Source organism: Myodes glareolus, chromosome 1 (assembly GCF_982192425.1).
Source record: "Myodes glareolus chromosome 1, mMyoGla1.1, whole genome shotgun sequence".
Taxonomy (NCBI): domain Eukaryota; kingdom Metazoa; phylum Chordata; class Mammalia; order Rodentia; family Cricetidae; genus Myodes; species Myodes glareolus.
This window is the reverse complement of record NC_142026.1, coordinates 57,066,178-57,081,757: the sequence shown is the minus strand read 5'-3', so window position 1 is coordinate 57,081,757 and position 15,580 is coordinate 57,066,178. Positions and strand designations below refer to the sequence as shown.

The 15,580-nt window shown below is 51.8% G+C and overlaps 1 protein-coding gene across 3 annotated transcripts; it reads left to right on the top strand.

The window, feature by feature from the left end:
- The first annotated feature begins 3,328 nt into the window (after positions 1 to 3,328).
- Positions 3,329 to 9,157, top strand: Ppp1r14a (protein phosphatase 1 regulatory inhibitor subunit 14A). Of its 3 annotated transcripts, none has more exons than XM_048439416.3 (4): positions 3,334 to 3,759; positions 5,613 to 5,693; positions 6,174 to 6,206; positions 7,236 to 9,157. In XM_048439416.3, the coding sequence occupies exons 1-4, from the start codon at positions 3,559 to 3,561 to the stop codon at positions 7,332 to 7,334; spliced, it is 414 nt and encodes a 137-aa protein (XP_048295373.1). In that variant the 5' UTR covers positions 3,334 to 3,558; the 3' UTR covers positions 7,335 to 9,157. The 3 variants fall into 3 exon arrangements, with proteins under 3 accessions (XP_085551279.1, XP_048295373.1, XP_048295367.1); XM_048439410.3 differs by having other exon boundaries at positions 3,347 to 3,759; positions 7,255 to 9,157; XM_085695153.2 differs by lacking the exon at positions 6,174 to 6,206 and having other exon boundaries at positions 3,329 to 3,759; positions 5,613 to 5,697.
- Positions 9,158 to 15,580: the final 6,423 nt, after the last annotated feature.

Sequence of the window (15,580 nt, the reverse complement as noted above, 5' to 3'; positions counted from 1 at the left end):
TGATTTAAGAAAAATAAAATAGTGTTCTTGTTATTGTAAACAAGGTAGGCTTGGTTACACAAGCCTGTATTCCCAGCAGTTGAAACAGGACTGGGACAGCTCAAAGCCCACCCCAGCAACAAACAACCTGTGTCCCTCAAAAACAAAAAGTAAACAAAACCACCTGGTGTGGGGTGCATCTCAGTTGATAGAGTGCTCACCACGCATGCAGGAAAGTCCTGAGTTTGATCCCCAGCGCCAAGTGCCCCATACTTGACATCACAGCACTCGGGGTAGGAACTGGAGGACCAAGACAAGTGTAAGCTTATTCTCAGCGAACGCAGACCAGACCAGCTTGTGCTTCATGAAACCCTGCCGAGCATGAGACAAAAAAACCCCTGAAAACTGGGCAGTGTGTTTGGGCTGGGCTGGGATAAATCAAGAGAGTCTAGGAACTGGCAGCGGAGGAAGGACTCAGTGAGAAATTAGCCCCTGTCGCTGAAGGGTAAGGAAAGAAAAGGAACAAATATGGCAAGCATCAGGAGCAACACATAGGTCTTTTTTTTTAAAAAAAAAGATTTCATGTGGGTGAGTGTTTTGCCTGCATATATGTGTGAACACCACACATGTGTGGTTAGTGCCCACAGAGACCAGGTGGTTGTGAGCCACCATGTGGATACTGGGAATCAAACCTCAGTCCTTTGCTCCTTGTTTGGAGACAGGGTTTCTGTGTGGCCCTGACTGTCCTGAAACTCACTAGGTAGACCAGGCTGGCCTTGAACTCCCAAAGATCTGCCTGTCTCTGTCTCCTGAGTGCTGGGATTAGCGAAGTGAGCCACCACTCCCCAACACACCGAACATAGTTTTATGCCTGTCATCTTCTTTGTCTTGCTTTGAAGTCCTCAGGACTTCAATCCTCCGGCTTCCCACCAGTTGCTAGTTGTGCCTGTAAACAGCATTAAGTGGCTGGAGAATATGGCTGGGGAGAAAAGCACAGAGTCATTCATTCACTCGATCACTGAAGCATGTACCTGCTCAGCACACGTCGTGAGTCAGGTCCTGCCGTAGATGCAGGAAAGGCACAAGAGCGAACAGATCCTGGTTGTGTCAAAGTTACGAAAAGCAGTGGTCCGTACATGTTGAATGCTTGGAGGACTCGGTTTTGGAATACTCCTCAGGTGGGCTCAGTGGCTCAGGCCTCTATCATGATGAGTGCCTGAACAGCCAGGGTTACACAGTGGAGCCTCAGAAAAAGGAAAAGCTGGGTACAGCAGTGTTCTCTTTCAACCCCAGCACAGAGACAGAGACAGAGGCAGAGACAGGTGGATCTCTGTGAACTTGAGACCGCCTGGTGTACATAGCAAGTCCAAGTCCCAGACCATCGTGGCATTGAGTCTCAGGTCAACAAGGCTACATTTCCAGATCCTGTCTTAAAATCATCATCATCATCATAAATAGGAGGAGGAGTGGGGGCGTCAGGGAGGAGGGTGGCAATGTGGCTCAGAGGTGGAGGAGCAGAGGGCGTCAGGGAGGAGGATGGTGATGTGACTCAGAGGTGGAGCATTGAATCCTGAATAAAGTTTATCATCCCTTGGGGTGGGAGGGTACTTTCAGTACTGATTTGTTTGGAACTGTGCAGATGTCTGGAAAATGACTTTTTGGAGAGGGGGCAGGTTGAGACAGGTTCTTTCTATGTAGCCCAAAATGGCTACTGTGTGTGTTTTTATGTTTTCATGTGCACGAGTGCGTCCCTGTAGTGGGAGCCAGATGTCAGAATCTGATGTTCTTCAGTCTGTTTCCATGTTCTATTCTGAGATAGCGTCTCTTACTGAACCTATGGTTGATTCAGTTCGGCCAGAGAACCCCAGGGTCTACCTGTCTCTAACTCTCCAGAACTATTATTACATGCAGCTTTATTTATTAGATTTATTAAGATTATTAATAAATAATTATTAAGCCGAGATTTATTAAGTTGAGCCAGATAGTAGTGACAAACGCCTTTAATCCCAGCGCTCGGGAGGCAGAGGCTGTGAGTTTGAGTCCAGCCTGGTCTAAAAATTGAGCTCCAGAACAGCCAGCACTATAAGGAGACACTCAGTCTTAAGAAAAGAAAAAAATTTATTTTGTTTTTAGGTGTTTGAGAGTTTATGTATTATGTGTACCAAGTGTGTGCCTGCCTGGTGCCTTCATAGATGAGATGTCAGATTCCCCCGGAACTGGCATTACAGATGGTTGTGAGCCATCATGTGGTTACTGGGAATTGAACTCAGGACCTTTGGAAGAGCAGGCGGTGCTCTTAACCACTGAGTCATCTCTCCAGCCCCCGATAATATTTATTTTTAAAGTATTTATTCTGTGTGTGAGTGTGTTCCTGAGTGTCTACTTTTCAGCCCTTGGAGGTCAGAAGAGGGCATCAAATCCCCTGGAACTGGAGTTACCTGTGGTTGTGAGCCACCATGTGGTGCTGGAAACTGAATCCCGTTCCTCAGCAAGAGCAGCCAGGGCTCTTAACTGCTGAACCATCTCTCCAGATCTCCCCCTGCCTCATTTTTTTTTTTTTTTGAGGTAATTCTTATTATGCAGCTCAGGCTTACCTTGGGCTTTCACCTGTCCTCCTTCCTGGAGTACTGTTTTTGCCAGCCACTTTGGGCACTGAAATGCATCATGCCTGCTTTAAAAAAATAATGTGCCTGTGTGTGTGCGCGTGCGCACGCATGTGTACTGGTGCTGAGGGACACTTGTAGGAGCTGAGACAGAATCAGGTCCCGAGGCCTAGCACCAAGCCCTTTTAACCAATGGAGTCATCTGACCCTTCCCGGCTTTGTTTGTTTGCTTGTTTGTTTTAAAGCAGGGTCTGCAGCTCAGCTTGTGCGGGAATTCCGAAACTCACTAACTGTAGCGCCAGGGCTACAGGCGGTTGACACCACTCAATGAATACTGTGTGCTGGAGGGGGTGAATTTATGAATGAATGAGGGAGGTAAACTAAATGACAGTTCAAGAGTTAAGCCCAGAAGGCTTAGAACGCTTGATTAGCATTCCTGAGGTCCCAGGGTCCACCTCTGATCAGTTTTTAGGAAACAAAAAAAAAGAAAAGAAAAAGAGTTGGGTGTGGCATGGCTCAAGTCTGGAATCGAAGCACTTAGGAAGTGGAGGCAAGAGGCTTAGGAGTTCAAGACCAGACAGGGCTAATTGAGACCCTGTCTTAAAACCCTGAGCTTTTACAAAGAGAAGTTTCTGGGCGGCCCCTTACAGCGAAGCCCTGGCGCTCCTGCAGTACCCCTCGCTGCCGCCAGAGGGCGCAGAGGGCCGACCCCAAGCGTGTCCCGGGACCCCGCCCCGGGATATGTACCCCAGAGCGCTCTGAGCTGACTGTCCCGTCCCCTGCCCCATCTGCATCTCGCAGGACCCTGGCTTGAAGCCTGCACACTAGCCTGCTCGCCAGGGGAAACTGAGGCCCCGCGGCCGGAGCGGGGCGGGTCTCCCGAGAGCGAGCCCCCGCCCCCGGCGGCCCCGCCCCGGCCCGAAAGAGCCCCGAGCTCGAAGCAGAGCGCTAAGTGGGGACGGCGGGCGGCGGCGCGATGGCAGCGCAGCGGCTGGGCAAGCGCGTGTTGAGCAAGCTTCAGTCCCCGTCGCGGACTCGCAGTCCGGGGGGCAGCCCCAGTGGGCTGCAGAAGCGGCACGCGCGAGTCACCGTCAAATACGACCGGCGGGAGCTGCAGCGACGACTGGACGTGGAGAAGTGGATCGACGGACGCTTGGAGGAGTTATACCGCGGCAGGGTGAGACCCAGAGGGAATGGGGCTGGGGAAGGGAGATGGCCTGAGACATCGGCCCTCGATGACCCTGGTATATGCTCACTGGTGCACCAGCTGCTGCACCGGCAGCGATCTTTGCCAGAAGGACATATGCCTTGAGGCCCTGGTCTCTGTGCTCAGGGGCATTCAGCTTGTAGATACACAGAGAGATACACAAGGTTCTCCAGACTTGTGTGTGTCCAAACACCTGGGAAAACCCGGGGTGGGATCCTATACAGGTGATGAGAAAGAACTGGGGGGCCAGAGTAAACATATTGAGAGAACAGATAGGGAGAGGGGACGTCCTTAAGCCAAACATAGACATGGGTGACAAGGCAGATAGGACAGCAGAGACTCTCAGCAGAGGAAGCACCAGTATACACAGATGACGGAAGTCACAGCCACACATAGGCACAGCACCAGGAGTGAGCCACACAAACTTACAGGAATACCAGTGGCTCAGCTTAAGGGACAGCATGCCCTGCTGTGGACACAATAACATCCACCACACACAACACCATCGCCCTCAGCGCCAAGTGAAGAGTTACAGCTGTACAGAGATGTGTATCAGTTGTTCCAAGCTCCGATAGCTACCCTGGGACACAAAGTGAATCAGGTTACAAGGGGCCGTCCACTATCTGCTGACAACAAACCAAGGACAGATGCCACAGCCCTGTAGACACACACATCTGTGGAAACTGTAGTCACGACTGGACCTGCCAAGGGTGCTTCAGGAATTAAGACCTTTAGAAACCATAATGGTCATGGCAGCTAATGCCTGTGACCTCAGCCCTTGGGAGGTGATGGCAACCTTGGACAAGGAGAGACCCTGTCCAAAAAATCCAAAACAAGCCTGGCAGTGGTGGCACACACCTTCTAGACTCGGCACTCGGGAGGCAGAGGCAGGTGGGTATTTGTGAATTCAAGGCCAGCCGTGGGCTACGTAGTGTGTTCCAGACCAGCCTAGGCTATCTAGGCCTATCTTAAAAAAAAAAAATACAATAAATACATAGATAAAGATGGTCCCTACAGCTCATCATGTCCAAACTGAGATAGCCAAACCTAAGCAGCAGCCACACGAGATACATTCACTCAGATCACGTAAGCCTCTGAACAAAGCAACCTCCATGAGGCCCCTCTGTCTATGGCCCAGCACACGTAGACGCAAGAGGCCTCATTCCTCCCACAGGACAGCACCCTCACTCCCCAGCTGGGCAGCAGGACTTTAGGCTGGGAAGCCAGAGGCTGAGGCCCAGAACAGCTGGATCTTGTCCCCATCATGACCAGATAGCTTTTGTACCACTGTGCCATGAGCTCTAGCCATGCCTTTGTGGTCACTTCGCTGATCCAGCAGCCTCCAGTGTAGCCCAGGGAGGCCTGGCTGGATCTAAGCCCAGAAGCCCTTCTGGTCCCCAGGGGAAGGGGCCCGCCCCAGCAGGCTCCCCTCCCCCACACCCGCGGCTAAGTGAGACTTGCCCTTGAAAGGGCAGAAGCCAACCTGAATCCCAGAATCTGACATTCCGAGACTCGACTGGGCCTGCTTTGCCGAGTAGGAACCGCAGCCAAGGACAGAGCCCTGTGCCAGCCCCAAGGCCCCCAGGGCTGAGCCAAGGGTGCAGGCATGGGGCTGGTACCAGGGCCTGGGCCTCCGTCCACCCATCTGTCACCCCCCACCCCCCAGATGTCCGCCTCAGTGGTGCTGTCCCTGCCTGCCACGTTATTACAGCAGGCCCAGCTGGGCCTGGAGTTGATGGAGTACCTCCAGAGCCCTGGACAAAGGCTGTGGAGGAGGGTCAGGGAGACATGGGCCCTCACCAGCCTGCTCTCCCTGGCCTTAGGAAGCAGATATGCCCGATGAGGTCAACATTGATGAGCTGTTGCAATTGGACAGCGAAGAGGAGAGAAGCCGCAAAATCCAGGTAGGTGGGGAGAAAGGAGAAAGCCGCCCCTCCCCTCCCCAGTCCAACATTTTGCAGGGCCCTAAACGGAGTAGCCCAAGTTGGCATGTTTATTAAACACTTCTCTGCCAGACACTAAATCCTCTGCAAAACACTGTAAAGTAGACACATTTACCACCATAAGGAAAGGGACGTCCAGAGAGGTTGAACTATTTGCTCAGGGTCACACAGCTCTTCTTGACTAGAGAGAGCTAGGAGCCAAGCCTGGCTGCCAGGTCCTTCCCCTCGGTCCCTGCTTGGCCTTCTAGCCTTCTGAGCTGCTGGTGGTTTAGCCCTGCCCCTGTCCAACTTGAAGCCACTCGGGTAGTTTTGGCAGTCTTTTGTCTTGCTTCCTTGGGGGAAGGGGAGGGCCTCCGATGGAATAGGTGTCAGTCATTTACTGGTTTTTGTTGTTGTTTTTTTTTTTCCCTGTCGTTCGCCCACCCACCCACCCACCCAAAGGGACTCTTGAAGTCCTGCAGGAATCCCACGGAGGTGAGTTTCTGTCCTTATGAATTGGTCCCCTCACCTTTGTGGGGGAGGCAGAGGCAGGCTTAGGGAACTCCGGGGGGAGCCCCCATCTCTGTCCTGTTCTTTGTCGTCCTTGTCTCCTCCTCCCACCTCCCATCTGCCACCAGCTCCGCAGGCAGCTGCCTCGGAGCCCCTCCCCCGAGCGAGCGGCTCCGGTTTTGGCCCATATGGTGCCTGCCCTTACTAGTTGTCCTGGTTGTCTGGGGTGGGGGGGATTGCCCTCTCTCCATCTCTGTCCCCCTGGGGTTCCCTGTCTACCTCTTGGGGGCCTCCCATCCTGCAGGTCCTGGAACTGGCCGCTGCAACCCCTCCCACTTCCTTCTCTGCTTTAAAAGGGAAAATATTCATGGTTCTCGCCTCTGCTCCTCGCTGCCTGAGGGACAAACGTCACTGCCTGTCAATCTGCCTGGGCTGGCTCAGACCTGGTCTCTGGGGACTGTTTCTCGGCTTGAGAAACTTCTCTCTGAGGCTGTGTCTGTCTAGAATCTCTCAGGTCTGGGTCTTAGATTGTCTCTCCATCTCTCTTTATTGCATTTTATGTGTACATGTGTTTTGCCTTCATGTATGTCCGTGTACCACCACACACATACCTGGTGTCTGTGGGGACCAGATGGAAGAGGGTGTTGAGCCCCGGAACTGGAGTCACAAATGGTTGTGAGCTGCTGTGTGGGTGCTGGGAGCTGAACCTGAGTCCTCTGGAAGAGCAACCAGTGCTCTTAACCCCCGAGCCCTCTTCCACACACCCTGCCGCCCCCCTTTTTGAGATTGGGTCTCAGCATGTAAATTCACAGCAATTCTCCTGCCTCAGATACGATCACTGACTCAGGCAGCAATTGCAGCTTCCCCCCATCTTTCTACTTACCCCTCCCCCCTTCTCCTGTGTATCTTAGTCTCCCTCTCCTCCCTGCTTGGCTCCAGTTCCCGCTTTGAGTAAACTGATGCCTGACAAGGAGCTGGCAGGGGTGGGAGGCCTGTCTCCTGCTCTGGTCTCAGAACCCCGTTCTGTCCTCAGGACTTCGTCCAGGAGCTGCTGGCCAAGCTGCGGGGCCTGCACAAGCAGCCAGGCTTCCCACAGTCCAGCCGCTCAGATGACCCCAGCCTGAGCCCCCGCCAGGACCGGGCCCACACCGCCCCACCCTGACCACGCCGGCCTCTGTATTCCATCCCCAAACGCCCAGATTGTTTCTAAGTTGTATTTAATGGTTCTGTAACTGCCTCTTGTGTTTGGCTTTTCCTCTACCTGCTGCTGCTAGACTTCTGCAGCCCCAGCCCTTGGTCCCCAAGCCACAGCTGGCCTTGACAGATGGAGAAACATTCCTCCCAGCCACAAAGCCTGAGAACAGACCCTGCTGACCCCGAGGTGTCCCGGAGACTCACATCCTGTCCCCACCTCCCTGCAAATGGACTCAGTCCCAGCTCCTTTGGGGAAGGCCAGACCAGATCCCTGGGCCACAGGAGATGTGGAGATGCTCACAGCCCACTGTGACCCCTATCATCTCCCCATAGGGCGTCATACAGCTATGAGGCCATCAATACATGGAGAATGTGCTCGGTGTGGCTGTTGGCGTTGAAGCCACAGACCAGCAGTAAACGACATTAAAATGGTGAGGGAGGGTGAGAGCGAGAGTGAGAGCGAGCGAGCGAGAGAGAGAGAGAGAGAGAGAGAGAGAGAGAGATGCACAAGAGGCTTAAGTACCAGGGGTGGGAAGGGCCATTGGCCCTTGGGGTGGAGAAGCAGAACAATAGGTCCAATAGAGGGCTTGCCTAGAAACTGCCAGTGAGGGGCTGGGGTATGGCTCAGCAGTAGAGCACCTACTTAGCATAAAAGAGATTCTAGTTCCATTCCCAGCAATGCCAAAGAAAATGAAGGAAGGAAAGGAGGGAGGGAGGAAGGAAGGAAGTCTGGAAGGGCTTCCTGGAAGAAGCAACGTTAAAGCACAGTTTACACAGGCTATTTCAACCACATCTGCATACTGAACTTGGAAGCAGAGTGGCTGCTGTTGGGGTAATACCAACTCTTGATCAGGATGGAAAGTGTCCCTGAGTTAGGGAGGGAAGTCTGCTGCTCAAGGGTTAGCGATGCCTTCCGGACGGAGCTATAGGGTGTCCTGGAGGGGTCTAGAAGCAGATAGTGGCTATTTAACCCCGCCTATGTGCCATGAGATGGAGCCACTGCCACCGCTGAGGCCCTGGTCCCAAAGACGGGACATTTAGGAAAACATCTCACCCATCTCTCTGGTGAGATTGCCCACCCAGCTGCTCTCCAGGAGGGCTCCATCCTGGGGATTTGAACCACAGACCAGCAAGGGAAGATGGCTTAACATCTGGGACACCCTGATTCAGCCCTGCTGCTGGCCTCGCTGTCTCCACACAGACTCTTAGCCTTCCTCCTCGGTGCAAAGGATTGGGTGGGGGTGGAGGATCTCCAGTGGCTCCCATCGCCTGGGCTGCTGACCCAGGACACTGCGTGAGCTGGGGCACCCTCTACTTCCCTTTCACAGAACCTGTTTTTGGTTCCTCATGGTCGTGGAGGTGACAAATCACAGGTTCAAACCCTGGGTGTTCTTAGCTTCCTATAGAAAACAAGAACCTCACCAATGAGGCCCAGGTCACCAGTACCAGTTGCTAAAAGCCACACGGCAGGGGCATGGTGGCACTGGGCTTCAATCCCAGCACTCAGGAGGCAGAAACAGGTGGATCTCTGTGAGTTCAAGGCTAGTCTGGTCTACAGAGTAAGGACAGCCTGGGCTACACAGAGAAGCCCTGTCTCAAAAACAAAATAAAAGCTAAAGTGCAGGATAATGTTCTGTGGTTCTAGTACTTGGGGCAGGGTCACAAGGATGGGGTTATGGGCTGGGTTCTGAAGCCTGGCCCTTTGTCAGATAAGTAAAATAAAAATGAAGAGGAACCGCCAAGATGACTCAGTTGATAAAGGCACTTGATTCTCAGTCTAAGGACTTGAATTTAACCTCTGGGGCCCACATGATGGAAGAAGAGAACCGACTCCCACGCACTGTCCCTCTGACCCCCTCATATGTGCTTGGTGTGCAGGAATTGAGATCCTCCTGGTCTACAAAGGGAGTTCTAGGCTAGCTATGCCTACACAGTGAGACCTTGTCTCAGAAAGGTGTGGGGGGGCACTGGGGAGATGGTTCAGAAGCTGAGTTCCCTGCTGACTTGCCAGGGGACTCGGGTTCAGTTCCCAGCACCCACATGGCAGCTCTCAACCAGCAACAGATCCAGGGACTCTGTTGCCATTTTCTGCTCTCCCTGAGCACCAAGAACCATGCATATGGGCAAAACGCGTGCACACGAGTAAGGGTTTTTGTTTTTGTTTTGTTTCTGGAGACAGGGTTTCTCTGTGTAGCCCTGACTTTTCTGGAACTTGCTCTGTAGACCAGGTTGGCCTCTAATTCACAGAGATCCTCCTGCCTCTGCCTCCTGAGTGCTGGGATTAAAGTTGTTTGCTACCGCCTGCCTGTGAGTACGTTTTTCAAAGGAGGATGCTCTGGGAGGCGGCCACTTGCCAGGCACACGTCTGGCCTTGGATTCAAATCCTGGCACTGCAACAAACCAAAAAATTGTGCTTGAGTCAGATGCCACCCACACTACATCTTGGCTGTGTGGTCTTGAGAAGTCCTGTGAGATCCCAGAATCTCCACACCTGCATCTGTGAATAAAGACAATTAAAACGGTACCCACTCCCGAGGGCTGTGAGGTTTCCCAAAGAAATAAGGTGTGTGAACATAGCAAGCCCTGTCATGGTGGAAAGGGGACAATTGCCCTGCCTTCCTGGGAGCCCTACATCACGTGGGCTGTGGTATGATGTCTCCGAGGTTCACCAAGCACTCTCACTAGGGCACAAGCCTTCCTGTGGACCCAGTCCCCACAGCCTGTCTGCTTCTCACCTTCAGTGTCTGGTCTCCACCCACCCTGTTCCCTCTTCCCCTTTCCTCCAAAACCGTCTTTCCCCAACTTTGATAAAAACCCATTTCAGCCGCTGGTGAGTTGGCTCAATGACACCTGTCAACAAGTATGACAACCTGAGCGCCCTCCTCAGGACCCCCATGGTGGGAGGAGAGTGTCCTCTGACCTCCACATACGCCCTCTCCCAAATATTTTTCAAAAACCAATCTTTGGCAGTTTCCCCAGTAGTTAGTGTTCCATTCTTCCTTTGCTTTGTCCTTGATCTGAAGATCTGACTTTTTAAATGTTTATTTAGATGCATGAATGTTTTGCCTGCGTGTATGTCTGTACCACGTGTGTGCCTGGTGCCCAAGGACCTCAGGAGAAGGTGTCAAAACCCCTGGCACTGGTATTGTAGATGATGTGAGCTCCACATGGGTACATGGGTGCTAGGAGTGGAGACTGGGTCCTCTGGAAGAGCATCCAGTGCTCTTAATGTCTGAACCATCTTTCCAGCCCCCAAATAAATATTTAAAAAATATTTTAAAAGTAATTTATGTGAGCGCCTTTTATCCCAGCACTCGGGAGACAGAGGCAGGGGGATCTCTGTGAGTTCGAGGCCAGCCTGGTCTGCAGAGTGAGTTCTAGGACAGCTAGGACTACATAGTTGAAAAAAAAGTGTCCCCTCTCTCTGCCCTGTCCTTTTACTGGTGTCGTCCACGCCTGGCTTCTTTCCCATAGGATCCGCCACCATGCTTTCCCGAGTCCCAAATCCTCCTGGCATCACTGCCATGGAACACCTGTTGTTAGAATTAACCTGATTAATCTCTCCCATCAAATTTAGTGTGCCACCAAACTACCCATGAGTTTAATTGTCTTGAGATTCATTGCAGTCTCCAGCAGCACCCGTTAGAAGATGCTTGCTATCAGTGCCCCCTAGTGGCCACATTTACCTAACAGCAGCCTGTGCTGACATGAAGTCTTCTGGCTATTTGAGCCTTTCCTGGCCTCCCTTCCTCCCTCCTTTTCTTCCCTCCCTTCCCTCTTATCCATCCTTTGTCTGGGTCTCATGTTGCCCAGGCTAGCCTCAGACTTCCTATTTAGCAGAGGATGACTGTGAACACCCGATTCTCCTGCATCTGGCATGATGCATCTTGCCTGGCTTTGGGAATTAGTTTTTCACTATATATAATATTCCAAAGCCAGCTGTGGGTCAGTCCCAGAACTCTGGAGGCTGGGACAAGATCTCAAGTTCAAGGCCAGCCTGAGATATAGCCAGAGTATATATCATCTATATGTATATTTCATATAGCACTTGAAAACCAAGTGCTGAAGATGTTGCTTAGCCTAGCATGTTCCAGGCCCCGGGTTTGATGTTTGTCACTGAAAAAAGAAAGAAAATCAGATTTATTTTAACTTAGTTAACAAAGTTTCGCTTCCAGTCCATCTGGTTCTGCTTCCTATTGCTTTGGGCCTGAGGTGAGACAGGGCATCTTGGCAGGGGGTGCAGGAGCCAGAGACTACTCTCCTCCTGGTGTCCCTGAAACAGTCAAGAGGGGAAAGGACCGGGAATAAGACACTCTATGCGGGCCTGTCCCCAGTGACCTACTCCATCCAACCAGGCCTCCTAATAGCCCATTCAACCATCAAGTGGATTAATTGACATTAGTGTCCATGGTGTAACACCAGGCTGGGCTAGAACTCTCTCTGTAGTCTAGGCTGTTCTGGAACGCACTGAGTAGCCCAGGCTGGACCTTCTTGAATTTGAAGTGACCCCTCCTGCCTTTTTGTTTGTTTGTTTGTTTGTTTTTGTTTTTCGAGACAGGGTTTCTCTGTGTATCTCTGACTGCCCCAGAACTCACTCTGTAGACCAGGCTAGCCTTGAACTCAGAGTCACCTGCCTCTGCTTCCCGGCTTCCCGAGTGTTGGGATTAAAGGCGTGCACCACCACCACTTGGCAGCCTTAGCCTCTTAAGTGAATGGGTGGCAGGTGTTAGCCACCGTGCTTGAGACATGGTCTCATTATGTCACCCACACTGGCATCTAGTTTGAAATCCCCTGCCTCAGCATCCCCCGCGCTCGGCTTACTCCACATTCAGCTTCCGCCACTCCTTTCCTCTACTGCAGTTTGCCAGAACACAGCTGTCTCTTCCACTCTGCCCAGCCACAGGTTTGCATTTCCTTCCCTCCCTCTGCAAGGATGTCAGGGTCTCTGTGGTGCTAGACTGTAGTCACAGCCGGAACCCAGCACCTCCACGTGGATGCCGGGGCTCTACGTTTGAGCCATGCCCAGGATTTCTTCCCTTTCCTGCAGGCACTCAGCCACACGCTCTGATCACCCTTTCTGTCCTGCTGCTCCTCCTGTCTGTCCAGCTGTCAGCGACCACCAGCCCCGGTCTCCATTCTCCATTCTAGCTGTGCTTCTCGTGTGAGTTCTCTGACTTCCCTCTGCACACCGCGAGCCATCCCGACTCCAGCTGTCTCTCCCACCTGCCTGTGGCCTCCAGACCACACCCTGTTCCATACCTGGAACCCAACAAGCTCAACACACCGGACGTACAACATGGTGCCTCCCACACACCCCCCAGTCCAGGCTGTCCTAGCTCAGGCAGGACACCTCTGTCCCTCCAGCTGCAAGCTGCACTAGCCACACATCTGAGTCATCAATCACCCAAAGACTTGCTGCTTTGTGCCCCCAGATTCTCTATGCATGAACCCTGTCCATTCTGCACTGCAGGCAGAGTAACTGCCCCAGCAACCACAGACCCGAGTCACATAGAAGGAGCTGGAGTCTCAGCAGACGCGAATGGGCAGCAAATAATTTCTTCTATGTTTTGGACAGGGTCTTTTGTAGTTTAGTCTGGCTCCCAAATTGATATGTTGCCACAACCTGGCTGGGACTGGGCCTGGCAGGGGTGGTGAGGGAATGAAGAAAAGGCAAACATGGCCGAGTGGTGGTGGTGCACCTTTAATCCCAGAACTCAGGAGGCAGAGGTAGGTGGATCTTTGTGAGTTCAAGGCCAGCCTGGTCTACAGAGTGAGTTCCAGGAAGGCTCCAAAGCTACAGAGAAACCTTGCCTCAACCTCCCACCACAAAAAAAAAAAAAAAAAAAAAGACGAAGAAGTTAGGGCAGACGTGTAGACACACGCACAGAAAAGCCAGGGCCCGGTGGGCTGTGCTCGCCCTGATGGAGGGCCGTTACTATTCAGCAGCTCAGACTCTGCACTCAGGGGATGGATTAGCCTGTGTCGGTGGGAGGTCTCTGCAGGCCGCAGTCTCAGGTTGCAGCCGTCCTAGAGGAAGACGTTACAGTTGCCAGTTTCCCACACACTGTCAACACTTGCATTTGGAGCAAAGGAAGGTTTTGCATCCCTCTGAGTCCAGCCTTGAGGGAAATGCTTTGCCACTCCTAGGGGCCTGAGGTATTGGGGTTCTTAATGTGACTGTGCCTATGTCAAGGAACATAATTCACTCAGGACTTCATTCACCCTTAACACATTCATTCACACATATTGTTATATATTATATATCTATCTATGCACATACACACACACACACACACACACACACACACACACATTTTTGTTTTTGAGAAAGTTTCAATGCTGCTTTGGAACCTGTCCTGGACCTCTCTCTGTAGACCAGGCTGGCCTCGAACTCACAGAGATCCACCTGTTTCCTGAGTGCTGGGATTAAAGGCGTGCACCACCACCACAGCACCTCAGAATATTATAGAGGATGATCTTGAACTCCTGCTCCTCCAATCTCTACCTTCCAAGCCCTGGGTCTGCTGATCACAGGTAGGTATCACTGTGCCTAGCTGTACACAGGAGCCTATGATGCCAGGGTGGGGAGCAGACCCGGTGCCTAAGCCCTAAGTAGGGCTGGAGGTTTAGAACTGAGTCTGTGTTTTCCTGGTTGCCCCCAGTGTTTGAGATTTGGCTTCTCCATGCCAGGACTGCAGAACTGGCTCTGCTGGACAAAGACTGAGCCACAGTGCCCTCTGGTGGCCAGTCCTTTCGATTCCCGATTGAAGAGAAATAACCAAAGGTTTAAAATACCTTTAAACCCAACCCTCAGAGAGGGTGAGGGGCAGAGGCAGACAGATCCCTGAGTGTACAGAGCGAGTTCCAGGACACTCAGGGCTACACAGAGAAATCCTGTGTCATAAAGTATAAAACAAACAAACTAAAGCTGGGCGGTGGTGGCACATGCCTTTAATCCCAGCCCCGGGGAGGCAGCGGCAGGATCTCTGTGAGTTTGAGGCCAGCCTGGTCTAAAGAGCGAGTGCCAGACAGGCTCCAAAGCTACACAGAGAAACCCTGTCTCGAAAAACCAAACCAAAACAAAACAAAGAAAAAAAATAATAAAAGTAAAAATTTTATTGCTGGTCCCCAATACTTGAGAGACAGAATGATCAGCCATCAAGGTTGAGAGATCAGAACAGGGGACCTTGCTCAGTGATCAGGATCAGGGGACAGCCTAAAAGGTATTCCTACACAGGTCAGCCAGATACAGAAACACATGGTTTTCAGGCAGCTGGGTCGGAGCGCCTTAGAGGTATCCCATAATACTCTGGGGATAAATAAATACACCTATCTATAGTCTGCTCTGGACCAGGGATCCATTCCTCCAACTTGCTATGCAGCCAGAGCAGGCCTTGAATTCCTGCTCCTTCGGCCTCAGCTTCCAGAGCACTGCCTAGTAACCTTTCCCTTCTCTGCCTGGGACTGTCCATGGGACATCCCTAACACAGCAGCCCCACCCTGCCCCCAACTCAGGCTGTCCCACGTGTGTGGCAGAGCGTAGCTGGCCACCTTACTTGTGCCTGCTGGATTCTGGGTTTGTGCTTCAGAGATGAACAAGGGGAAGGATAGTGGAGCAGGGGACTAACTGGGAATTATACTCATTCATTCAGGCAGTGAGGACATAGCCATAACCATGACTGGAATAACAAACCCCTAGGAGAATCAGGGTTTTTGTTTGTTTGTTTGTTTGTTTTTTCCTGGGACAGGGTTTCTCTTCATAGCCCTGGCTGTCCTGGATCTTGCTCTGTTGACCAGGCTGGCCTTAAACTAAGAGATCTATCTACCTGACTTTGCTTCCTGAGTGCTGGGATTAAAGACACAAATTACCTCCACCCCTGAGAAACAATGTTCTAATGAGTGGAGTCAGAGAGTAAATTAAAAGAGAGTAAATTAAAAGATTATATATATGTAATATAACAATAATCAGAAAAAGAGGTATTAACTGGTTTTGATAGCACAGACCTGCAATTTAGCAGGCACAAGAGATGAATAATGAATTCAAAGCCTGCTTAGGCCACAGCGTGAGTTCAAGACCATCCTGGTCAACCTAGTGAGATCCTATGTCAAATAAACGGTAAAAAGGAAGGCCAGTGTGATGGTTCAGTGGGCAAAAGCCTTTGCCA